Source organism: Petromyzon marinus, unplaced genomic scaffold (assembly GCF_048934315.1).
Source record: "Petromyzon marinus isolate PM22_M1 ecotype Great Lakes invasive population unplaced genomic scaffold, UKy_Petmar_22M1.pri1.0 PM_G_Scaffold_41, whole genome shotgun sequence".
In the NCBI taxonomy this organism is placed as follows: Eukaryota; Metazoa; Chordata; class Hyperoartia; order Petromyzontiformes; family Petromyzontidae; genus Petromyzon; species Petromyzon marinus.
The window spans coordinates 1100626-1127991 of record NW_027422993.1 but is presented as its reverse complement, the minus strand read 5'-3'; the positions used below and the strand labels follow the sequence as shown (position 1 = coordinate 1127991).

Here is a 27366-nt window from a genome sequence, read left to right as displayed (position 1 = left end):
CTGCCCTCGCCTGATTGCGTTCACTTTAATTATCTCGCTTAAGTTTAATTTGTCTTCACCCGGCTCGCCACTTTGTAACTTTGTTTTATTGTCAATATTCACGCAGTTTTTATTTTCTTTTGTTAGCAGGCCAAGCCCGCTTGAGCTGCTATACCGCTCTTGTTATCAGAAGCGACCTGCCCACAACAACACAAGGTGAGGCTTTGTCAACGTGTGTGAATGTTTTGACTTAAAACTTTGGTGACTGCAGGAATTAATATTCTTGGTTCTTTCGGTGAAGTCACATAGATAGAAAATAAAATAAAAATAACAGATTATAAATTAAATGAAAAATAAAAAATTGAAAATAAAGCAAAAAACCCACGACGTTTCGATCGCAACACAAGTGGTCTTTATCTTATTGAATTTAATCTGTTATTTTTATTTTCTATCTACGTGACTTTACTGAAAGAACCAACAATACGTGCGTCAATGTATCTATCGGTCAAAGACGCTAAGCGCGTGCCGCTGTTGACTCTGAATGTGTGGAGGGGAACACCTTCACCACGGGGAGAGAGAGACAGAGACACGGATAGCCTCGGCTATGTTGATTGATCCTCGATTCATTACTTGGTGGAGTGAGGAAGAATTAATGCTGAGCAGATGAAGGTGGCCAGGCATGGTGCTGGTCACACCACCACCTGTTTACTCATGGCAGTGTGTGACAGTGTCAAGTTTGTGTTTGCAGTAAAATCTATTAACTCTATTGAACACGGAGGTTATATCAAAACAATAGTTTTTTTTTGTTTTCCTCTGAAACTCTTTATAAGAATGGAAACAGGAGGCGAACACAGCACACACATTCAGCTGATGTCGGATCTGTTCATCCCAGCATTCAAGGACATCTGAGCCTGGATTCACACCTCTAAGTTGCGATTGAACATTAATTTCTGCATAACACAAATAGTATTGTTTTCAACACCCTTTGCTATGTCAGCTGAATTTAGCTTTCATAAATATTCCTTTTGTAGTCAGACAGCCGAAATTGTGTGCTTAGAGTTTTGGGTTAACATTCATCTTGAAGATATGAAGGCTTCCAGGCATATTAATGATATTTTCCCTCTCATTGTGTGCCCTAACAGCCCGTGGAGAGAAACCCTTCAGGTGCACTCTGTACGTGAAGGCGTTTGCACAGTCAACACATCTTAAAGTACACCAGAGAACACACACGGGAGATAAACCCTTCAAGTTGCAGTGTGTGCGTGAAGGCATTTGCACGTTCATCAAATCTGATTAATTTGGGAAATGTTTTCACTACATCATGAATATATTAATAAGTATAGACGTGTAAGTCACGTGTGCATTCCTCTGTACCTGACGTGTAGATGGTGTGGATATTCTTTTTTTCTGTCTGCAGCTGACGCTTCCTCTGCAGAATTGGTCTGATGGAGCAAAGGCAGTCAGCACAGCAGCTCGGTATGACAAGTCAACAATGCGACCAGCGTGCATACAGCACGGACCGGACTGGAAATTTGACACGGCACCAGAGAAGTCACACAGGAGAGAAACCCTTCAAATGTACTGTGTGTAACAAGGCATTTGCATGGTCATCAGTTTTTCAGAACCACCAGAGAACACACACGGGAGAGAAACCCTTCAGGTGCACTGTGTGCGGGAAGGCATTTACACAGTCATGTAATCTTGTAATACACCAGAGAACACACACGGGAGAGAAACCCTTCAAGTGCACTGTGTGTGGGAAGGCGTTTGCACAGTCATCTGCTCTTGTAACACACCAGAGAACACACACGGGAGAGAAACCCTTCAGGTGCACGATGTGCGGGATGGCGTTTACACAGTCATATAATCTCGTAATACACCAGAGAACACACACGGGAGAGAAACCCTTCAGGTGCACGATGTGCGGGATGGCGTTTGCACAGTCATGTAATCTTGTAACACACCAGAGAACACACACGGGAGAGAAACCCTTCAAGTGCAGTGTGTGTGGGAAGACATTTTCAGATTTATCTACTCTTAAAAAACACCAGAGAACACACACAGGAGAGAAACCCTTCAAGTGCAGTGTGTGCGTAAAGGCATTTGCACAGTCATGTAATCTTGTAACACACCAGAGAACACACACGGGAGATAAACCCTTCAAGTGCAGTGTGTGTGGGAAGACATTTTCAGATTTATCTACTCTTAAAAAACACCAGAGAACACACACAGGAGAGAAACCCTTCAGGTGCACTCTGTGCGGAAAGTCGTTTGCACGTTCATCAAATCTTGAAGTACACCAGAGAACACACACGAGAGAGAAACCCTTCAAGTGCAGTGTGTGTGAGAAGACATTTTCAGATTCATCTACTCTGAATACACACCAGAGAACACACACAGAAGAGAAACCCTTCAAGTGCAGTGTGTGCGGGAAGGCATTTGCAGGTTCATCAACTCTTCAAGTACACCAGAGAACACAGAAGCATCAGAAGATCCACAAGGAGTGCAGTCTGAAATCAGCTTGTGAAAGTCAAAGTGCCGCAATGAGCCCATCCCTCTGTTGTATATATAGGTGTTATGAAAATTGATGAAAATAATGAAAATTAAATGAAATTTGAGATTGGCATAATTTACCCGAAATTATGTTAATCAGTGTAATTATGCGCATAAATTATGCTGATTCGAGAGATAATCGTATTAATTTATGCGAGTGGGCGTGGTTAGGATAATGCAGGTCGTTATGGATTATCAGGTCGAGCCTCGGTGACGAGGATTGTGTTATGAATTAGAATGACGCAATTAATCGTATGCAGTGACGCAGGCGTTGTGAGCGTGAATGAGAGAGAGTCGATTCGACTCTGCTCTTTAATTCCGTATTATCGATAAGGATACGATTACTCTCGATTGAACATTATGGATTATGTGTGTTATGGATTATGTGGTGATAGTGTGCTTATGATAGGTCCCCAGGATTCAGATCTCATACGCAGAACAATATTATGCAGAATTTCAGGAAGAATCACACACAAACCTTCTGCTTTAATCAATTTTATTTCTAGCTAACTTTAATTTTTGGATAATATGAAAACTCAATCTCGGGATTTTGGAATTTCAACACAGCGTTAACATGACACCATCACGATTACGTTGTTTCACCTCGATAGCGGCACCTGTGGTTAATTCCCGACGCGTAACGCAATCGATCGGTTGTTGAGAGAGAGATTAAAAACATGCGAACTATTCTATCAAAACCTTAACCTTATAATATGCAAACTCGTATTCTTGAATGATTACACAACACGGCACTCGGTCTTTGATTCGTATCCAATCCTTAACACATTCTGATATGCGAAATTATTATGCTTGAAATCGTCAGCACAGTACCACGGCGATGTTTGTTCATTGATTCATCAACGATTATGCAATTAAAGCGTTCGACTGAAATAATTCTGATTGCCTCATCAACGTAACTCAATGGGTGGCGATGTTTTTCGTTATCAGCTAATAGTTGACGCAGTTATCATGAGTCTTGTATGTTTAATGGGAGGGTTGTTGATTTCTTGCGTTGAGCAAACGCCTAGGTTGATTTCCTTGTCAAAAAAAAATTGTTCGTTGTGTAGCGGTGGGGGAGTGAGGAGGGGGGAGAGTGTGGGGGGGCATACGAACGACTGCCAGTTTCTGTCCACCGCTGGCTGGATGAGTCAGCACGACGCTCGCCGTCGTCGCGCCGATGGGTGTTGAGTGCAGGACCGCTGCCCTCTCAGCCCTGGTGACGCGAAGTTGCGCACTGTAGCACGCTGGTGGCACGCTGCTGGCACGCGCTGGTGCTGATGCTGGTGGCACGCTGGTGGCGCGCTGTTGGCACGCGCTGGTGCTGGTGCTGATGGCACGCTGGTGGCGCGCTCCCTCTCCTTGAAGATGCGCGAACGCGCCCGTGCTGATTCGCTGATAGCAGTTTCTCTCCACTGCTGGCTGAGCTGCTGCACGCTCTTGCTTGGCGTTGCTGGCCGCGCTCTTTCTCCTTGAAGATGCGCGAACGCGCCCGTGCTGATTCGCTGACAGCAGTTTCCTCCACTGCTGGATGAGCTACGCCGGCGCGCGCTCTTTCCGCTGCTGTAGTATCTGCCGCTGCGCTCGCCGGCGACAGGTCAAGTTTTTCTTCTGCTGAGTGAGCCGAGTCGCACGCGCTCTCTTTGTTGAGGTTGTTGGCGGCTCTCTGACAGCAGGTTTCCTCCACTGCTGTATGACTCAAGTCGCACGCGCTTGGTCACTGGTTTGCTGAAGTTGTTGGCGGCTGCCCAAGCTTTTCCTTCAGTTGAGTGAGTTGAGTCGCACGTGCTCTCTCTGTTGAAGTGCGCGAACGCGCCCGTGCTGGTTCGCTGACAGCAGGTTTCCTCCACTGCTGTATGACTCACTTTTGTTGATACATCGCGACTCAGCGATCCTCGCTACTCAGCGAGGCTCGGAGCCAGCCGCTCCATGCGACTGCTCGTCCTGTGGACGTCTTGACTCGCTGATCTGTCTTGACTCTTGACTTAACTTCACTGACTTTGAAAATTCTCTCTGCGCAGTGGAAAAGGGGGGGGCGGGGTCTGTGTGTGTGAGTTCGTGTGTGTGTGTACAGATGGCTCCTGCGATAACGATCTGATTGCCCTGGTGTGAAATTCCTCTATCGCGCTCTTCGGGAGAGACAAAGGTGGTCGGGAGCACCTATCTCTTTATACTTTCGACTTATATTTCTCAAATACCATTTGGTCCCATGTTCGCCACGACTCGTGTTTGTAACTACGTCCTCCCGACACCTCTCGGTTTACCGAGGTTCGAATTGTTATGATGGAATTATTAAAAAGAAAAATAATTTTCATCCTGAGTTTAAGAGGTCCGTTTCCAGATTGTTGGAATCCATATCCCTTGGTTCTGTAAGGTTCTATAATGGAATATCGTTTAAGGTTAACACATTATTATTAATGTTATTTTGCAATTTCTTTAAAACTTGTTTGTCTGGTTGCCGTGTGTGGGGTGGGGTGTGTCTCCTCATCAAACCCGGCTGGCTTTTCCAGATGGCCCCTTGTGATAAGGTGTAATTCCTGCTTCTCCGCGCTGTGAGAGAGACAAAGGTGGTCGGGGTTGCTTGGGATATTGTTTAAACTCTTTCGTAGGTTTGCCGTTCGCCTCATTCCTTCTCGATAACCTTTGATGTGACTCGGTATTTTGTCTCCAAGCTTTGTTTTAACAGTAAAAGTATTAAAGGTGAAAATCATTTGATAGCGAATTAATTATTGGATAATAATTCACTGATGTATCTGGTGGCCTGGTCTTGATTGGAGTGAGCGCGAGGACCTCTAATTTTATCTTATTCTTGTTGCCTTTTAATTTTTTTGTTGTTTTACTGGAAAATAAGGAAAAGAATATGTATACGATTTACCCTGTTGGCGTCTGGTGTCTGCTCTCTTGGTGTTCTGACCTCGGAGGGACCTTTCCTAAGGGGCCCATCAAACTCTTGTTCATCTGGAGATTTTCGCCGATAGCTGTTACATCCTCGCCTTGAGAGTTTTATTATTTCTTTATATCTCTATATGGCCTGTTTATGACCGACACCTGGTTTTTCGTGTTTCTGGCTTACGGGTTTGATTCATTATATAAAAAAAATATATATATTGTTTGTCACGAAAGAAAGGAAAAATAAATCTATGTGTATGCATCCGTAAATATTCTTATGGATATTAATTGGAAAAAGGGCCGTATACATTCCGCCCTTTTAAAAATGATCGGTGGTCTGCCACCGGTTATTTTTAATATTAAAGAAAAATGCCTTTTTCCACCATGAACTATCAATTGTCTTCAAGTTTGTGATTTTTCTTTATAACGCGCGCGTACGTGTCACAACTTAGCATGATTACATTTGAAATAAGAAAATAAAAGAACAGGAAAAAGAGAGAAATTAAGGCAACATGTTACATCGGGTCTTATCAATTATTGCTTTGATTTTTGTTTCAGTTTCTGGGAAACACTGGATAGCGGTTTCGAGCCCGGTGGTACACCGTTTCCCTCCTGGCATCTCTTTGTTTAATGTTTACCAAGTTATTGGCAACCTTACTGCCACGTTTGGTCAAAAGTACAGAATAATTTTTCTCATGACCAGGTATTTTCGAGTAACCTGTGACCTTTCCATGCAACATCATCACATCGTCGTTTTGGTTCATCGTCGGTATGGCTTTAGCCAAATGAGCATGGTTCCTTGGTTCGTATCGGTAATTTTTTTTATCCCTCGCCTTCCCTGTGGGTTTATGTGGCGTGAAGCCATGTCGTGCGCCACCAGGATTAGTACACAACACGAGTTTCCGTGCTCGACTGTTGGGGTCATTTGCCTTCTCCGCAGCCCTGTGCAGATTTGCTGACTCCGTACCACGATTCGATTCCGTGCCTCGATTCGATTCCATGTTTTTGTGTGTGCTGGATTTCCACACATTCCCCGATCCATCATGGATTTTTGTCTCCGTAACGCGTTTCCCTGGCGCTTTTACAGTACTCTCACGCAATTTTGCGACACAATTGATCGCGTTTCCACTTACCAAACAAGCATGTTTCTCCCCCCGATCCTGTTGGTTATCATTTCCTGTTAGATCACGCTTCATGGTTAATTTTCCTTGTTCAATAGGTGGGTTCACCACGGGAGCGACTCTCGCGTTCCCCACCACATCAAAGCGGGTGCATGACGCATTTAGTTTTCCACAATCATGGTTCCCTTCCTGGTTCTGTTTGTAACCTCCAACCTGCTTGATTTTTTCAAAGGGCTGTGATTTTTTTTTCAGATCAGCGGATACCTCTTTCCCTGTCATTTTCCTCTCAACCAGTGTGAGCGATTTATCACGTGCCCATGTCACCCTCTTTGTTACAGCCAAGCCATGTGTGCCCCTTGTGTATCGTGGAATGGGGAATCGGCATGATTCTGCTCTTGGCCTATACACGCCGTGATTCTCGCGATTATGTGTATTTGTGTGTCGTGGCCGCCCATTCTCTATGTGCCACTGTCGACCGTAATTGTTATCTCGCCATCTGTGTGGGTAATTTTGGCCGGCTGTGTGCCGCTGCATTGGGTGAAGATATGGTCCTGCTCTTTGCTTCCACCCGTGGCGATTGTCGCAAATACGCGTCTCTGCACGCTGCGAGCGCTCCTGGCCTGTGTGCCGTGGAATTGGGAACTGGTCTGACTTTGCTCGTGGTCTCCACGCGTTGCGATTGTCGCAAATACGCGTCCCTGCACGCTGCGATCGCTCCCGGTCTGCGTGCCATTGTCTCGTGTAATTGTTATCTGACCACCCGTGTATGTAATTATGTTGGTAATCCGTGGGTGCTTTTTGTTTTCTGCACTGTGGGCCTGCGTGCATCAAATGCCTCACATGTTTTTTATTTTCCTCTGATAGGCTGGTTGCCTTGTCCCGTTCACTGTGTGCTGTGAAATCATTGTTTTTAGCCCGGTACAGCCAAGCCAGGTGTGCCCGATCCACTATGTGGTCTAAGGAGGCTGTCTCTGGATTCAAGACCATTCCCACAATTTCTGTAATCTCTGGACTCAAAGATCCAAAAAACATAATTTTGAACCTTTTGTCACCTTCGTGATACTGATCCACATCGCCCGCATAGTACGCTCTTTTAAATCGCATGAGGTAATCCCGAGGATCCTCGTCTGCACACTGGGTCATAGATTTTGCAGCGTTAAATCCCTCAGACAGTGTTAGATATTCTCCAAACTTCCGAATCACTGCCAGGCTCAGCTTTTTAAAATCGTTCCGAACCTCGTATGGTAGCGACTTTACCCATGATATGGACTGTCCATGCAAGCTGCGTTTCAGCAAACTCGCTTTTTCATCCGTTTTCCTCAGACCCCTGATCATTGCTTCTGCTTCTACCGTTGCGATGTGAGTGTGAATGTCCCTGTTCTTATTGTGTGGATCAAAATAGGGAATTCTGACGAGAGCTTTGTCCATCAATTTCAGAGTGTTACTACTGAACGAGTATTCGGAAAGTTGATCATCGTCATCCGAGTCAGATTCGGATGAGTCATTAACATCACGGTGGCGTTGCTTAACATGATTTTTGTAGTGTATTTTGCGCCTGTAACGTGGGTCAACTTTGCTCGGTGACTCATGTTTGTCCCATGGCTCATACTTATGTGGTTTTTGTGGGGTGTTTGATTTATATTTGTCTGGTGCGTCGTGCCTGTCGCGATATTTGTGTCGGCCGTCTGTGCGTGGTGTGCGTTTTCCTGGGGAGTTGCCTCTGTTGTGTTCGCCTCGGAGATTCGGCTCCGTCCTTTCTCGCGTTATCAGTACATAATCTCCTGGTGATTTAGTTTTAATATTCTGTCTCACTCTGACTTCGGGGTAATCAGCCCCACCCGTTTCTTTTCCGAATTTTTCCTCATTCCATAATCTCTGTTTGTCTGTCTGTGCGAGAGGGTCTGAGTTCAGCGTAGCTATTTCTGAAGTTTTTACATCGTGTTCGCTTTTGTCCCATTTTATCCAGTTCTTAAGCAGTGTCCCAATGTCATCAATACAGCTCCCTTTCCATGTGTCTCCCTGATTTGTTTGCTCTGTAGCAGATCGGCCTGACCTTTTTGGTACAAGTTCCCAATATCCCGCAATCCACTCAAAAAATACTCTTAATACGAGCATCTCTGGAATTTCACTTCAGAGTGCATATCAAAACAGTTGTATCCAGAATGCATCAGTTCGACTCGTGTGACTCTGGTATTCCCTTCAGAGTACGTATAAAAACACTTGTATCACAGGATGTGGTCAGTTTGACTCGAGTAAAAAATCTTACTTCAATTGTCTTTGTTATACCCTGCTACTCTGGAATTTCCCTTCAGAGTGCGTTTTTTGTTTGCTTTACACCCGTTACAGTCACAGGGCAACGTTAGATCATAAAACCTTCGTTAATACAACAGTGATTTGTTCCTTAATTCAAGCATAAACTGTCTGCGAGAGATCCCGGACGACGCGCCCAATATGTTGTATATATAGGTGTTATGAAAATTGATGAAAATAATGAAAATTAAATGAAATTTGAGATTGGCATAATTTACCCGAAATTATGTTAATCAGTGTAATTATGCGCATAAATTATGCTGATTCGAGAGATAATCGTATTAATTTATGCGAGTGGGCGTGGTTAGGATAATGCAGGTCGTTATGGATTATCAGGTCGAGCCTCGGTGACGAGGATTGTGTTATGAATTAGAATGACGCAATTAATCGTATGCAGTGACGCAGGCGTTGTGAGCGTGAATGAGAGAGAGTCGATTCGACTCTGCTCTTTAATTCCGTATTATCGATAAGGATACGATTACTCTCGATTGAACATTATGGATTATGTGTGTTATGGATTATGTGGTGATAGTGTGCTTATGATAGGTCCCCAGGATTCAGATCTCATACGCAGAACAATATTATGCAGAATTTCAGGAAGAATCACACACAAACCTTCTGCTTTAATCAATTTTATTTCTAGCTAACTTTAATTTTTGGATAATATGAAAACTCAATCTCGGGATTTTGGAATTTCAACACAGCGTTAACATGACACCATCACGATTACGTTGTTTCACCTCGATAGCGGCACCTGTGGTTAATTCCCGACGCGTAACGCAATCGATCGGTTGTTGAGAGAGAGATTAAAAACATGCGAACTATTCTATCAAAACCTTAACCTTATAATATGCAAACTCGTATTCTTGAATGATTACACAACACGGCACTCGGTCTTTGATTCGTATCCAATCCTTAACACATTCTGATATGCGAAATTATTATGCTTGAAATCGTCAGCACAGTACCACGGCGATGTTCGTTCATTGATTCATCAACGATTATGCAATTAAAGCGTTCGACTGAAATAATTCTGATTGCCTCATCAACGTAACTCAATGGGTGGCGATGTTTTTCGTTATCAGCTAATAGTTGACGCAGTTATCATGAGTCTTGTATGTTTAATGGGAGGGTTGTTGATTTCTTGCGTTGAGCAAACGCCTAGGTTGATTTCCTTGTCAAAAAAAAATTGTTTGTTCGTTGTGTAGCGGTGGGGGAGTGAGGAGGGGGGAGAGTGTGGGGGGGCATACGAACGACTGCCAGTTTCTGTCCACCGCTGGCTGGATGAGTCAGCACGACGCTCGCCGTCGTCGCGCCGATGGGTGTTGAGTGCAGGACCGCTGCCCTCTCAGCCCTGGTGACGCGAAGTTGCGCACTGTAGCACGCTGGTGGCACGCTGCTGGCACGCGCTGGTGCTGATGCTGGTGGCACGCTGGTGGCGCGCTGTTGGCACGCGCTGGTGCTGGTGCTGATGGCACGCTGGTGGCGCGCTCCCTCTCCTTGAAGATGCGCGAACGCGCCCGTGCTGATTCGCTGATAGCAGTTTCTCTCCACTGCTGGCTGAGCTGCTGCACGCTCTTGCTTGGCGTTGCTGGCCGCGCTCTTTCTCCTTGAAGATGCGCGAACGCGCCCGTGCTGATTCGCTGACAGCAGTTCCTCCACTGCTGGATGAGCTACGCCGGCGCGCGCTCTTTCCGCTGCTGTAGTATCTGCCGCTGCGCTCGCCGGCGACAGGTCAAGTTTTTCTTCTGCTGAGTGAGCCGAGTCGCACGCGCTCTCTTTGTTGAGGTTGTTGGCGGCTCTCTGACAGCAGGTTTCCTCCACTGCTGTATGACTCAAGTCGCACGCGCTTGGTCACTGGTTTGCTGAAGTTGTTGGCGGCTGCCCAAGCTTTTCCTTCAGTTGAGTGAGTTGAGTCGCACGTGCTCTCTCTGTTGAAGTGCGCGAACGCGCCCGTGCTGGTTCGCTGACAGCAGGTTTCCTCCACTGCTGTATGACTCACTTTTGTTGATACATCGCGACTCAGCGATCCTCGCTACTCAGCGAGGCTCGGAGCCAGCCGCTCCATGCGACTGCTCGTCCTGTGGACGTCTTGACTCGCTGATCTGTCTTGACTCTTGACTTAACTTCACTGACTTTGAAAATTCTCTCTGCGCAGTGGAAAAGGGGGGGGCGGGGTCTGTGTGTGTGAGTTCGTGTGTGTGTGTGTACAGATGGCTCCTGCGATAACGATCTGTTTGCCCTGGTGTGAAATTCCTCTCTCGTGCTCTTCGGGAGAGACGAAGGTGGTCGGGAGCACCTATCTCTTTATACTTTCGACTTATATTTCTCAAATACCATTTGGTCCCATGTTCGCCACGACTCGTGTTTGTAACTACGTCCTCCCGACACCTCTCGGTTTACCGAGGTTCGAATTGTTATGATGGAATTATTAAAAAGAAAAATAATTTTCATCCTGAGTTTAAGAGGTCCGTTTCCAGATTGTTGGAATCCATATCCCTTGGTTCTGTAAGGTTCTATAATGGAATATCGTTTAAGGTTAACACATTATTATTAATGTTATTTTGCAATTTCTTTAAAACTTGTTTGTCTGGTTGCCGTGTGTGGGGTGGGGTGTGTCTCCTCATCAAACCCGGCTGGCTTTTCCAGATGGCCCCTTGTGATAAGGTGTAATTCCTGCTTCTCCGCGCTGTGAGAGAGACAAAGGTGGTCGGGGTTGCTTGGGATATTGTTTAAACTCTTTCGTAAGTTTGCCGTTCGCCTCATTCCTTCTCGATAACCTTTGATGTGACTCGGTATTTTGTCTCCAAGCTTTGTTTTAACAGTAAAAGTATTAAAGGTGAAAATCATTTGATAGCGAATTAATTATTGGATAATAATTCACTGATGTATCTGGTGGCCTGGTCTTGATTGGAGTGAGCGCGAGGACCTCTAATTTTATCTTATTCTTGTTGTTGCCTTTTAATTTTTTTGTTGTTTTACTGGAAAATAAGGAAAAGAATATGTATACGATTTACCCTGTTGGCGTCTGGTGTCTGCTCTCTTGGTGTTCTGACCTCGGAGGGACCTTTCCTAAGGGGCCCATCAAACTCTTGTTCATCTGGAGATTTTCGCCGATAGCTGTTACATCCTCGCCTTGAGAGTTTTATTATTTCTTTATATCTCTATATGGCCTGTTTATGACCGACACCTGGTTTTTCGTGTTTCTGGCTTACGGGTTTGATTCATTATATAAAAAAAATATATATTGTTTGTCACGAAAGAAAGGAAAAATAAATCTATGTGTATGCATCCGTAAATATTCTTATGGATATTAATTGGAAAAAGGGCCGTATACAACACCTCATGAAACACGAACCGGACGAAAATCCCAGCTTGGACACTTTTAAAGTTATCGAGGTGAAATATGAAGAGGTGATGGTGAAGAGGGAAGAAGTGATGGTGAAGAGGGAAGAGGTGATGGTGAAGAGGGAAGAAGTGAAGGTGAAATGTGAAGATGAAGATTCAACTCCAAAATCGGACCTTCACATCGACGGAGGCAACGTGAAGCAGGAGGAGAATTCTGACTGTGAGGCAGAGCGAGGCAACTCCCAGCAGTTTGTGGAAGTGGAGGTGTGGGTGGACTTCCTCCGAGACAATCCAAAGTCAAGTGTAGACACGGTAGGTGTGTAAGCCAGAGACAATGTCGCTACAATAGATGCACCTTTGTCACAGGCCTTTAATGAAAAGAATGCGAAGTTGAACACTCAATTCCTAGGTTCAACCTGCAGAGTAAGAGCGAGCGGCCAGTCTTTGTGGACCTGTGGGTTGGGGAGATCTCTGACCAGGAGCGAGAGCCAATAAGCTCCCAAGCATTCACTATGTTATAGTAATTGCTTTTACACGGTGTGCTTAATCGCCTCGGCATCTCCGAGTTTTGTGTCGTACCTCGTCTGAAACACTCGAAGAGCATCCCCAAGTAGCAGCTGCCCCTGTGTGGCACAGGGTGGTGGCCCTGCACCGGCCTGCATTTATTATTTTTTCGGCCTGAGGACGACCGCTTGTGTTACAATCGAAACGTCGTGATCTATTATTATTTTGTCTACCTACGTGACTTTACTCAAAGAACCAAAGAGTATGTGAACAAGAGGCTGTCAGTAGGGGGCGATGATTGATGTTTCATCTCAGTTATGTAATTTGTCGCTAATGTTTAGAATTCGCCAGCATGCATTGGCCTACTCGTTTTGAATGACACTACAATAGTATGTTTTACATCCACTGTTAAGCAGACGCTGCATATTTTTTTCAAATAGCTTCTTAATCAGATGTTATCTGATGCAGTATATTTCACTGCAGTAATTAAATTTTGTTAAAATTCCTGTCAATTATTTCGATTGAACGCTTGTCTGATTTTGTGTGTACATGCAACATTTTAATTATAAGGGTCAAACATTGAATAAGTGATGTTAGGACAAAGTGCGTGTGTGTGTTTTGGAAGCAACCTGTACAGATAACTCAGGTGAGACCCGTTGTTCTTGTGATACAGGTCAAAGGGTACTTTTGTGTTTCACGAAGCGTCTGCCTCTGGAGCAACTCATTGTCTTTGAAATAGGAAGCACACTCGGATCATTAATCAGTTACAAGACACACCACCTTAAAGTTACACGCAGAGGAGATACATTCTCTACAACACGAATTATAATTTTGTCTTACATGTTGACGTAGATTTTGTCGAACTTGGACTAGAAATGCTCCTTGCTGATTAACTTCTGGATGTTCACAACCATGGCTTGAAGCGAGCCCCACTGCTGTTGAGACATTGTCCACCAAAACCGGTCCACAGTTGGCTTGCACACACAGTGTACACACACACAGTGTATACACACAGTGTACACACAGTGTACACACACATAGTGTACACACACAGTGTACACACAGTGTACACACACACACAGTGTACACACACAGTACACAGTGTACACACACAGTACACACACAGTGTACACACACACAGTGTACACACACAGTACACACAGTGTACACACACAGTACACACACACAGTGTATACACACACTGTACACACACACATAGTGTACACACACAGTGTACACACAGTGTATACCCTGTGTATGTACATACAGTGTATATATACGTACACACAGTGTACACACACACAGTGTACACACAATAATGTCCACGTTGTTGTAGCTGAGCCCACGCACCCAAGGGAGGGAGGAATGAAAATGAATCTAAATCAACTTAAACTCCAACCCCACTCTGTGACGGCACCACTCTGCATTACTTCATGGGCGTGAAACGCCAGGGGGAGGTGTACCTCGCTAGTGACGTCATGTCACCAAGGTATTCCACCGTGCTCTTGAGCGTGACGTCACCTCCGCTTGGGTCACTGCCGTTATCGTTCCAGTGCCAATCCTTATTTGGGCAAAGCTACGCCCAGTGACCGGCGGCTCATTAACATAATGTTTCCGGTAAAGCCGTCGCGAGTTTATTGCGACGGGTTCAGCACCTATATATCGAATGGTACATTAAAATAATTTATTTACACTCTAATTTATTTATGGTGAAGCTCATTGTGGGAGGAGCGTGTCTCGTTCCCCGGAAGTGATGTCATGTCACCTGCTACCGTGTGACGTCACGAGGTAACAGGAAGCTATCGCTTCCTGCACTGAAATCCGAGGTGAGAAATTCTCATTTCGATTGTGGTTGTTGTGGTGGTGGTGGTTGTGGATGTTGTTTACCAAGGTAGAGCCTCGCTCTCTCTCGTAGGGATGTCAATTGAGTAGCAGCGAGCATGGGAATCGATGTCCAGGTTGGAACTTTACAACGCGGGGCCTAGCCACGCGGGGCCTTGCCTCCTGCCTTCGCCTGATTGCATTCACTTTAATTATCTCGCTTAAGTTGAATTTGTCTTCACCCGGCTCGCCACTTTGTAACTTTGTTTTATTGTCAATATTCACACAGTTTTTATTTTCTTTTGTTACCAGGCCAAGCCCGCTTGAGCTGCTATACCGCTCTTGTTATCAGAAGCGACCTGCCCACAACAACACAAGGTGAGGCTTTGTCAACGTGTGTGAATGTTTTGACTTAAAACTTTGGTAACTGCAGGAATTAATATTCTTGGTTCTTTCGGTAAAGTCACGTAGATAGAAAATCAAATAAAAATAACATAATAAAAAATAGTAAATAAAGCAAAAATACTCCACGTTTTGATTGCAACACAAGTGGTCTTTATTTAATGTAATTGTATTATCTGTTATTGTTATTTTCTATCTACGTAACTTTACCGAAAGAAACAAGAATACGTGTGTCAATGTCTATCGGTCAAAGACGCTAAACGGAGTGACGCGCAAACTCCAACTATACAGCAGGCGTCAGGGTCGGGATCGAACCCACGACTTCCTGTACACCAGGTGAGGTAGTTAACATCTCACCACGGAGAGAGACACGCAAACTCCAGTTAGCCTCGGATATGTTCATTGATCCTCGATTAATTACTTGGTGGAGTGAGAAAGCATTGATGCCGAGCAGATGAAGGTGGCCATGCATGATTCTAGACACGCCACCGCCTGTTTACCCAGTGACTGTACAGTTTGTGTTTGCAGTAACGTCTATTAACTCTGTTGAACACGGAGGTTATTGCGTAACAATAGTTTACTTTTGTTTTCCTCTGGAACTCTTTATAATAATGGAAACAGGAAGTTTACACAGCACACACATTCAGCTGAAGTCGGAACTGTTCATCCCAGCATTCAAGGACATCTGAGCCTGGATTCACACCTCTAAGTTGTGATTGAACATTAATTTATGAATTTCTGCCTAACACAAATAGTATTGTTTTCAACACCCTTTGCTATGTCAGCTGAATTTAGCTCTCATAAATATTCCTTTTGTAGCCAGACCGCCGAAATTGTGTGCTTGGAGTTTTGGGTTAACATTCATTTTGAAGATACGAGGGCTTCCAGGCATATTTATAACCATTTGCCCTCTCATTGTGTGCCATAACAGCCCTGTGATGAATTTCGGAAACGTTTTTACTACATCATGAATATATGAATATAGACATGTAAGTCACACGTGACTATATATGCATTCCGCTGTGCCTCGATACTGACGTGTAGATGGTGTGGATATTATTTTTTTCTGTCTGCAGCTGAAGCTTCCTCTGACGCTTCCTCCGCAGAATTGGTCTGATGGAGCAAATGCGCTCAGCGCAGCTCGGTAGGACAAGGCTCCAATGCGACCGGTGTGCATACAGCACGGATCGTACTGGAGATTTCACACAGCACGAGAGAACTCACACAGGAGAGAAACCCTTCAAGTGCAGTGTGTGTGGGAAGGCATTTGCACGTTCATCTGCTCTTGTAGAACACCAGAGAACTCACACGGGAGAGAAACCCTTCAAGTGCAGTGTGTGCGTGAAGGCGTTTGCACGTTCATCTCTTCTTGTAGAACACCAGAGAACACACACGGGAGAGAAACCCTTCAAGTGCAGTGTGTGTGGGAAGGCGTTTGCACATTCATCTACTCTTGTAATACACCAGAGAACACACACGGGAGAGAAACCCTTCAAGTGCACTGTGTGCGTGAAGGCGTTTGCACGTTCATGTCTTCTTGTAGAACACCAGAGAACTCACACAGGAGAGAAACCCTTCAAGTGCAGTGTGTGTGGGAAGGGGTTTGCACAGTCATCTACTCTTGTAGCACACCAGAGAACACACACGGGAGAGAAACCCTTCAAGTGCAGTGTGTGTGGAAAGGTGTTTGCATATTCATCTGCTCTTGTAATACACCAGAGAACACACACGGGAGAGAAACCCTTCAAGTGCAGTGTGTGTGGGAAGGCGTTTGCACATTCATCTACTCTTGTAATACACCAGAGAACACACACGGGAGAGAAACCCTTCAAGTGCAGTGTGTGCGTGAAGGCGTTTGCACGTTCATCTCTTCTTGTAGAACACCAGAGAACTCACACAGGAGAGAAATCCTTCAAGTGCAGTGTGTGTGGGAAGGCGTTTGCAGATTCATCATATCTTCAAGTACACCAGAGAACACACACAGGAGAGAAACCCTTCAGGTGCACTCCGTGCGGGATAGCGTTTGCACAGCAACAACATCTTCAAGTACACCAGAAAACACAAAAGCATCAGAAGATCCACAAGGAGTGGAGTCTGAAATCAGCTTGTGAAAGTCAAAGTGCCGCAATAAGCCCATCCCTCATGAAACACGAACCGGAAGAAAATAACAGCTTGGACACTTTTAAAGGTATCGAGGTGAAATATGAAGAGGTGATGGTGAAGAGGGAAGAAGTGATGGTGAAGAGCGAAGAAGTGAAGGTGAAATGTGAAGAAGTGATGGTGAAGAGCGAAGAAGTGAAGGTGAAATATGAAGAAGTGATGGTGAAGAGGGAAGAAGTGAAGGTGAAATGTGAAGATGAAGATTCAACTCCAAAATGGGACCTTCACATTGATGGAGGCAACGTGAAGCAGGAGGAGAATTCTGACTGTGAGGCAGAGCGAGGCAACTCCCAGCAGTTTGTGGAAGTGGAGGTGTGGGTGGACTTCCTCCAAGACAATCCAAAGTCAAGTGGAGACTCGGTAGATGTGTAAGCCAGAGACGATGTCGCTCCAATAGATGCACCTTTGTCACAGGCCTTTAATGACAAGAATATGAAGTTGAACACTGATTTCCTAGGTTCAACCTGCAGAGTAAGAGTGGCCAGTTTTTGTGGACCTGTGGGTTGGGTCAATCTCTCACCAGGAGCGAGAGCCAATAAGCTCCCAAGCATTCACGATGTTCTCATGATATTTGCTTTTACGCTTTGCTCGCTTAATCGCCTCGGCAACTCGGAGTTAATGTATCTTGTCTGAAACACTCGAAGAGCATCCCCAAGTAGCAGCTGCCCCTGTGTGGCACAAGGTGGTGGCCCTGCACCGGCCTGCATGTGGACAAGAGCCTGTCAGTAGGGGGCGATGATTGATGTGTCATCTCAGCTGTGTAGTTTGTAGGCAATCTTGATTCGAAGCTTTTGTGACTGCAGGAATCCACACTCTCTCGTTATTTCGGTAAAGTCATCATGTGGGTAGAAACATCAGATCACGGCGTTTAGATCACAACACAAGCAATCATCATCAGGTGGGACAACCACAACAAGAAGAAGATGCTGAAGTAGGCGCCTACTTCAGCAGTTTTGTCTTCTTGCTGCTGTGGTTGTCCCACCTGATGACGATTGCTTGTGTTGCGATCTAAACTCTGTGATCTATTATTTGTAGGTAATGTTTATAATTTGCTACATTTTGACCCAGACGCCAGCATGCAACGGCCTACTCGTTTTGAACGACACTACAATAGTACGTTGTACATACACTGTTAAGCAGGCAGTGCGTATTTTTAAAATAGCTTGTTAATACGATGTAACCTGATGCAGTATATTTCACTGCAGTAATTCAATTTTGTTCATATGCCTGTCAATAATTACGAATGAATACTTGTCTGTGCGTATTTTAAATGTTATTCTTTTATAAGGTGATGTTGACACATAACCGGCATGCCATAAATAGGAAATTAACTCTGCTTATTCGAATCAATGTATTCATATATGTTGATGAACCGTTTCAAGCAGATTTTGTCTCTAACGGCGACTACAGGGACCACGTGATTGTTTAAAAATGTCTTTGATTATGACTATAATTGCCTACAATTCGTCATGTGTAGCTTATTAGGTCTATAATTTATTCACTACCCAAAATGTATTTACTTGAAAACATAGAGCTGATATTTGTAAGCAATGTCTTTTTTATTTATACGTTTGAAAAAAAATATTTGCACAAATTGAACTTGTTCAGATACAAGGTGAATTCACAAGGCTTTGTAAAAAATCCAATATTTCAGAATTTTGCCTTATGGGAGAATATTTTTTTAAATGTTGGTAAAAATAAAGATTCAGAAATATATATTGTGCCGTGTCTTCAATGTTACTGTAAAGTGGAATTGGTAAAAAAAAATTTACGGTTCAATGAGCCACTCCGTCTATGGGAAAGCTACCCATACGGATGCTTACCTGAACCGGATTCCCACCACCATCCATCCCAGAAGAATTCCCTCATCAAGACTCTGCACCATAGAGCCCAATGCATATCCGACCAGGAACACATAGCCAGTGAACTCAAGCACGTACACCACGCTCTTAAGGCTAATGGTTACTCCGACTACAATCCGCAAAGCTATCACTCCAACCGTGAAGAAGGACCCTCTTGAGGAGCCTTTCAAAACCATCACTTTGCCCTACATTGTGGGGATCACAAAAAAGATCGCCAAAATCTTGAATAAACACAAGATCCAGGTCCGATTCAACACATTACATAAAATCCGTGATCTGGTTCCGTCTGTAAAAGATGTGATTCCAGACATACAGTACCCTGGTGTCTATAAACTAAGTTGCCTCTGTGGTAGTAGTTACATTGGAGAAACCAAACGACATGTCTCGGACCTCATTCGTGAACACAAAGCAGACCTGAAACACGGTAGGACCAACACCTCAGCCATGGCAGATCACTGTTATAATTCAGTAGGCTCACATGACATTGACTTCTCCAAGACAGAGGTTCTTTGTAAGCCATCTGGCTACCATGAGAGATTCGTTCATGAGGCTATCCACATATACACAGAGACAATTTCAACCGGGAAGATGGATTCTGGCTTAGCAATCATTGGAAAGATTTGATAAACCATTTCGGGTCTTAATTGATTGTTCACGCTTACGGTGGCTTTCAGACAGCATACATTATTTTCGTCTCCCCCCTCCTCTATTCCGAACATAGATGGACTCGTCCTCCTGAACAAACTACCAAATCGCTCTCCGTGGTGCTAACGTTAAAAAAACCCACCACTTTTTTCAAAATTTCTTGTTGTGGATTTCACACCTGACGACAATTGCTTGTGTTGCAGTTGAAACGTCGTGAGAATTTTATTGTTTTATATTTTTATTATTTTATTGTTTCCCTTCTACGTGGTGGTGACTTTACCGAAAGAACCAAGAACATGAATTCCTCGCAGTCACGAAAGCTTTAAATCAACATTTATTTTTACTTCGTTAACATCTTTCACTTTCGCACGCCGCTAATTTTTCGCGACAAGAAGTTTCATTACCACAGGTGACACGTGCAGTGGGTCCAAGACGAGGCGAGACGGTTCGCTAGAGGCAACACGTTTATTCAACAAGGGAACCACAACACAGAGGGGTGACGACCCCTCACAGCCGATAACCTCAGGAGGCAGTCCCTCCACACTACGGTGCCCTTACTTTGGTTCTAGCGCTAACCCAACACTGGTTATGTCTGAACCCGTCCCTAGCCAGGGTCACTGGGCTCTTCGCTTCAGGGTCTTCAGGGTAGCGCTCAGAGTCTTCTTCAGATCTTCAGGTGAACGAGGACCGCCAAACCCGTTCAGGGGTCCGGCTTTTATCCCCGTTCCAGGGTCTCTCCGCCCCTGGCCAAGCCTTCTGGGACTCTCTAGGGGGCCCTGGAACATCCCCCAGCCCCCCTCTTGGGGTCTGGGGGCCCTGTTCGTCACACCTAGTCTGTACACCACCCCCTGTTGACGCTCGTCCGCTATAACAGGTCAGCTCCCGTGGTAATACGCATACAGCCCAACAATGGCGCTACATCATCCCCCCCTTGTAGCATCCAGGCGTCTGCTACGTTCACAGAAAGCCCTAGACGCATGCACGAATATGCTCAAGGTGCCATGTCATACGTTCGAGCGTATGGCTGTCCCGACTTATTTATTACCTTTACATGTAATCCAACTTGGCCTGAGATAAAACCAAAAAAATAATAACTTTCATTCGGCCAGACACCCAGCCGTCAATACGACTTCACAGCCAGGGTGTTCAGACAAAAGCAAGTTAAATTCATCGAGAGCATTCACTGAGAGTCGTGTTTTTTGGAGAATCAAGATGCTGGATGTACTCAACTGAGTGGCAGAAGCGAGGACTTCCACATCATAGGGGTTTCCCCTTTTTTCTGGCAACAAAACTGAAACCTTTTGGCGTCCTCTGGTCGAGCACCAATTGGTGTGGACCAATCGGTTTCAAGGACAATGCTACATATTATCATAGTGCGTGTATTTTGTTTGCATTTTGACTGCAGGTATTGTGGTTAATGCTGTAACATGAATCCTTGTAAAAAGGTTTCAGTTTTGTTGCCAGATAAAAGGGGAAAAACCCTATTATTATATTTTGGTACCGGCAAAGGAGGTCTAATCATGTAGATGACTTCCCCACGCTCATTTTAATCTGGCTGAAAGAAAAAAATCATCCAATCCAAATCAATGTTATATCTGCCGAGTTTCCAAATCCAGAGGAAGACCCAAAATCTGTTTGCAGTAGTGACCACAAATATGATTCATGGGCCATGCGGAAACCTTAATGCCAATGCAGCAGCATGTATATAGGACATAGAGAGCAGCAAGAAATATCCGAGACAATTTATTAAAGACACACAAACTGGAGATGATGGATATTCTCGCTATAGAAGGCGAGCTCCAGCAGACGGTGGATACACAGCAAGACTGAAGATTAGAGGCAACGCGAAAATCTAAATGGACAACAGGTGGGTTGTTCCGTATTCTCCGCTTCTTTCTAAAATGTTTCAGGCGTAGATGTGTTGACCACGCTCCACCTCCTCCAGTCAGTGTGTGTATCATGGTGTGTGTGTCAGTGTGTGTCTGAGTGTGTGTGTGTCAGTGTGTGTGTCAGTGTGTGTTTAACTCTCTGCTTTATTGACCTGGTCAAGGCCAATGATACCATCAGTAGGCCTGGGCTCTGGGTTGTTCTTCATGCTTTTGGAGTACCTGACCCTCTGCTCACGATCATTAAGGACCTTCATGATGGTGAGCAGGCCCGGGTAAAACTACGTGGCCGGGAGTCAGAGCCATTCCCTGTACACCTTGGGGTGCGACAGGGATGTCCTCTGGCTCCCACATTATTAAACATCTATTTTGACCACGTAGTTCGTGAAGCCTTCAATAGCTGTACCGGGGGAATCTCCATATGGTACAGATATAATGGGAGGCTAATCGATGCCCGGGTGCGGTCAAGGGATGGCTCCCTATTGCTCAACCACGTTATGTATGCTGATGATTTGGTAATAGCTGCTCAGTCAGAGGAGGAGTTGGAGACGCTGCTGCTGAGACTGGAGCGTGCCACTAAGAGGTGGGGCCTTACCATCAGCCCCACCAAAACTAAGCACCTGCCTGGGTATTTTGTACCATCGGACACTCCACCCCCACAACTCCCAATTGGTGATGGGGCAGTTGTGGAGAGAGTGGAGCGTTTCCCATACCTGGGCAGTGTGCTTATGACTGGCTCCAGTTTAACAGCAGAGGTCTCACTCCGAATCAGTCGAGCGGCAATATCTTTTCATCGGTTGCGTAACGCTGTGTGGAAGCTACCTGGTCTGTCACTCCGCACTAAGCTTCATGTCTTCTTGGCCACGGTCATTCCCTCCCTTCTCTACGCTTGCGAAACGTGGACCCCCCTAATGGAACATCTTCGCCGGTTAGAAACATTTAGGCTGGCCTGCCTACGATCCATCCTGGGTTTAACCAGACTGGATTGTGTGAGCTCATAAAACCTTGAAAGATCTGGGCAAGGTCCCATCAGTGAGCTCCTCCGGCGGGCAAGGCTGCGATGGCTGGGTCATGTAGCCCGCATGCCCAGCCACCGCATGCCGAAACAGCTTTTGTTCGGCCGGATTGAGGGGGCTAGGCGGGCACGGCACGGGCTAGAGAAGAGATGGAGTGATGTGGTACAGGAGGACGTGGAGCTGAGTGAACTTGCCGATGACTGGTACCAGCGGTGTCATGATCGGCCTCTGTGGAGGAGGCTCGTGAAGGATGCTACTGGGCAGTTGGAGGCAGTCGTCCTCCAACAACAACGGAGGGTGGAGGAGCGACGCTCAGAAAAACGAGCGGAGCGCCGGGTGGCTAAAGCACAGCAGATTGGCACAGTAGGGGGCACAGGTGGTGCATCAGCCAGTCATCTCAGTCAGTCGACCCGTGGCACCTGGGTCTGCCCCATGACCTCCTGCCAGCGGGCATTCGACATTTCACGTGGCCTCAGGGTGCACATAGCCTGGCACAAGCGTCATGGTGACGTCACCGCCGCTTGGTGGCGAACTGCGGTTGTTGTTATTGTTGATAGTGGAGCTGCTGGTAGTATATTTGGAGTGTCTCTCACCTCGTGGTCGCATGGATTTGTTTCTGGTTCCTCCGGTTTCCCCCCCTCCAGATTTAGAATTAACATCACGCATTAAAAATATTTCACTGCGATACATTTCCTCACGATGAAGTCACTTTGTGTTGAGCTTTCATTCGTGATGGCCAGGTCGCTTGTGAAAAAAAGCTACATAGCTCAGTGGGCCTTACCTTGTACAATAAAATAGAAAAACTAGTTTATAGTTGAAGAGAGATGAATTGGATCTGTCACGTGGGTTATTTATAAAAAAAAGGTTATTCGTTTCATCAGGTCATGTGCACAGATTACAATAACATTTGGCCATTATGTGACTTCACCAAAAAAGCCAAAGAGTATGTTATGGTCAAGTTTTATTTTAATTTTTTTTAAGGATATTTGCTCTTAATGTGCTTACTTTCCCCAAGCATATTCACTGCATTGTCTTGGTGAATGCGAGGCATCGCGTGGTCATAACCCACCGGTATATTTTCCCCTTACGCGTCAAGAGATTGACATTCTCAATGGAAATCATGTCAGGTGTTCACTGAAAGTGTCAGAGATGAATGTTCAGGATAAAACTGAACATTCGTGCTAAAGATTGGTGCCATATTGTACGATTATAATTGTGCAAAATGCAACCAAAACACAATTGGCACGGTTAGCAATGTACGGCTACAGTCTACATTATAGACTGCCAGTACACTCACTCAGGTTAATAACCATTACTACAGTCTACATTATAGACTGTCAGTAGACTCAGCTTAATAACCAGGCTACAGTCTACATTATAGGCTGTCAGTACACTCAGCTTAATAACCAGGCTACAGTCTACATTATAGACTGTCAGTACACTCACCAAACTTAATAACCAGGCTACAGTCTACATTATAGACTGTCAGTACACTCACCATACTTAATAACCATTACTACAGTCTACATTATAGACTGTCAGTACACTTACCATACTTAATAACCATTACTACAGTCTACATTATAGACTGCCAGTACACTCACCATACTTAATAACCAGGCTACAGTCTACATTATAGACTGTCAGTACACTCACCAAACTTAATAACCAGGCTACAGTCTACATTATAGACTGTCAGTACACTCACTTCGATTAAGAGCCAGGCTACACTCTACATTCGTGTTTTTTAAAAGCTTTTTATATAATTATTTTTAAATCAACTTCATTTTTCTATCTGCGTGGTGACTTTACCCGAAAGAACAAAATAATATTAAATTCCTGCAGTCACGAAAGTTTCAAGTCAAAATCACACGATCGGTTTTTATCCCAGCCGCTAACTCATCTTCACCCTCATCAGAGGGCCTCCCCATCGTCTTCCACTTTCTGCCCGCAACTCCTCTCTTGTTGTGGGGTCTCAGAGAGGTAATTTGCAGCGGTCCCATGGATTTCACCCCTACGCGAGGTCACAGAAGCAATTGCGTAGAGACACAACACATTCTCCTGCGGAGGGAGGGAGCTGGTAAGGAGGTTGGGTTGCCCGGTCAATGGCCAGGGTCAACAACGGCACCACCACGTGGTGCATTCAGCACAATATGCCCGACTGTGAGGGCGGGCACAAGCCGGCGTGAGTAGGTTACACGTTGAGTTTTATAAGGGCACCACGGGGTGACCAGCCCCTTCCCACCCAGCCCCTCCCCTCCCACCCCCCACCCAGCCCCACCCCTCCCACCCCCCACCCTCCCCACCCAGCCCCTCCCCACCCCCCACCCAGCCCCTCCCCACCCACCCACCCCCCACCCACCCCCCACCCACCCCCCACGCATGTTTCCCTCCACGATGTCTCCTTTAAGCAATAAATTAATCGCGGGGTGAAAAGAAAACAGTCATCTCGACGAATACTGGCACATCTTATGCCCCTCACGAGGTAAACTATTCACAAATTAAATCGTTTGTATTTTGTCAATGACCATAGCCTCAACACTGCCCCATAGACTCAGCACTGCCCCTTAGACTCAGCACTGCCCTATAGACTCAGCACTGTCCCATAGACGCAGCACTGCCCCATAGACTCAGCACTGTCCCATAGACTCAGCACTGTCCCATAGACTCAGCACTACCCCATAGACTCAGCACTGCCCCATAGACTCAGCACTGCCCCATAAACTCAGCACTGCCCCATAGACTCAGCACTGCCCCATAGACTCAACACTGCCCCATAGCCTCAGCACTGCCCCATAGACTCAGCACTGTCCCATAGACTCAGCACTGCCCCATAGACTCAGCACTGCCCCATAGACTCAGCACTGTCCCATAGACTCAGCACTGCCCCATAGACTCATCACTGCCCCGTAGACTCAGCACTGCCCCATAGACTCAGCACTGCCTCATAGACTCAGCACCGCCCCATAGACTCAGCACTGTCCCATAGAATCAACACTGTCCATTAGACTCAGCACTGCCCCATAGACTCAGCACTGCCGCATAGACTCAGCACTACTGTGGGGGCTACCGTCCCCCGCCATCACTGAATTGTCGGTTCCGTTGCCCACCGACTCCCCCGTTCCATTCATACCGCTACCTCCCCGGCTGCTCTGTCAGGTCCAGACTACCGACCCCTAATGCCTCGCCCCCCTGTACCTCTGCCTGGGATGTCGACCACGTTTGCGTAGCTTAATTAGCGGCTCGTACGCTTTGCGCTCGCGATGCGCTACCCTGTTCAACGGTGGCGTGTCGCGGTGAGCGCGCTCGCAAAGTAAAACCCCGTCCTGCACGGGAATAAACAGGCGCGGCGCGCCCCCGTGGGATTCCCTCCGAACCACGCTCCACGCGCTCGAGCAAAAACAAACACGCCACGATTACTTTGCTCCGATTTAACGGGCTGTTTACACAGCTGCGTATTCGCACACGCCAGGCGCTTAATTCGCTATTAGACAATCGCGCGAGTGCGCGCCCGCCACCCCGTCACACAGGCGCGTGAGCGCAAAGCGCTACTGTAGGCTATTGCGCAGGTACGCGAGCGCTGGGCACCACCGAAGATATTCGTGTAGGTACGCGCGCGCTGAACAATACTGTAAACGATCGTACAGGTACGGACAATAAGCACGTTCTACTCCCTTATTCGCTGCAAACAGCCGCGTATGCGCGCGAACACAAAACACTCTGTACACACTCGTACCGGTATGCGAACACCAAACACTCCGTCTCCCTCCTCGCACTCACAGTGACCACGACACAGCTTGATCCTATTAGTGGTTTTATTCCCCGCGATTATCGAACTAGACTGCGTGTCAGTACGGACCAGCAGGACAGGTCTAACCTATCTCGCTACTGCCTGATACTTAATGGACCTGTCTGCCCTCTATTTTCTCTCCGAATTTCGTCCCTTTGTTTTACCTCTCTCCCTCGTACTTACGGTCCGACCTCGCAGCGATGGAGGTCGCGGATAGATGATGCTGTAAACAGAATCTGGCTGTTCTCTGCCCCGTCTCACGGACGTGCGAGTAACAGTCAGGTGACGGCTCCTCGATCCCTCCCTCATGTTGATCTCCAGTCAAATAAAAATGGCCCCGTGCTTCCCCAAAACGTCCCTTTTTATGCTCCTTTCAAAGCCCCCGCACCGCCCATCCGCGGTGCATCACGGGTCAGACCGTTAATCCGCGGTGCATCATGGGTAGGGCCGTTAATCCGCGGTGCATCATGGGTAGGGCCGTTAATCCGCAGTGCATCATGGGTAGAGACGCTAGCCCGCGGTGCACCATGGGTAGAGCGCTTAACCCATGCTGCCCCGCTCCCCACCTGTCTGCTGGTCCGTGTGTGTCTTGGGAATCTCCTCACTGCGCTTCACAAGTTAAGCCACGGCGCCGCAGTGCCATTTGGCCTGGGGGGGTGCCTGCCAATTCCCTGACCCTGAGAAACCGTGGAGCACCCCCACGAGGGGGCCTCTCGGGTAAAAACTCAGGGCAGGTGCCCCCCTCTCCTCCCCATGAGGCCCTACTTGAGTGTGTATGACTTTAGGTGGGGGGGGGGTGGCGGGGGAAGTGCTGTGATGGGAGCCGGGTGGCTTCTCGGTCGCAGCAGCACAGCGACGGCCCCGGTTTCGACGGAGCGGCTTCGCTGTTGTGGCACCACAAAAATCCCTCAGCCAGGAAAACATCGTGGCACAAAGTGAGGATGACCCTGCTGAGGCTGCGGTGCCTCAAATATTGGAAGAAGTCACCCCTGTGAGTGGCTGCCTGAGGTGCCATCTGTTGAGGAAGTACTGAAGGCGATCCGGAGTCTGAGACCAGGAAAGACAGTGGGCAGAGATGATCTC

The 27366-nt window shown here is 46.4% G+C and overlaps 1 protein-coding gene across 1 annotated transcript; it reads left to right on the top strand.

Annotated features, from left to right (window-relative positions):
* Positions 1 to 1409: 1409 nt before the first annotated feature.
* Positions 1410 to 18798, top strand: LOC142917102 (uncharacterized). Its single transcript, XM_076061797.1, has 2 exons — positions 1410 to 2245; positions 16175 to 18798. Exons 1-2 carry the CDS (start codon positions 1425 to 1427, stop codon positions 17454 to 17456), a joined length of 2103 nt encoding a protein of 700 aa, XP_075917912.1. The 5' UTR covers positions 1410 to 1424; the 3' UTR covers positions 17457 to 18798.
* Positions 18799 to 27366: the final 8568 nt, after the last annotated feature.

What these genes read in the sequence shown, in the direction of transcription:
- LOC142917102 (XM_076061797.1), top strand. Translation starts at nt 1,425, where the DNA reads ATGGAGCAAAGGCAGTCAGCACAGCAGCTCGGTATGACAAGTCAACAA. An exon ending in AGGTGCACTCTGTGCGGAAA is followed by an intron (nt 2,246 to 16,174) that starts GTCGTTTGCACG and finishes CTTCAAGTGCAG; the next exon opens with TGTGTGTGGGAAGGCATTTG.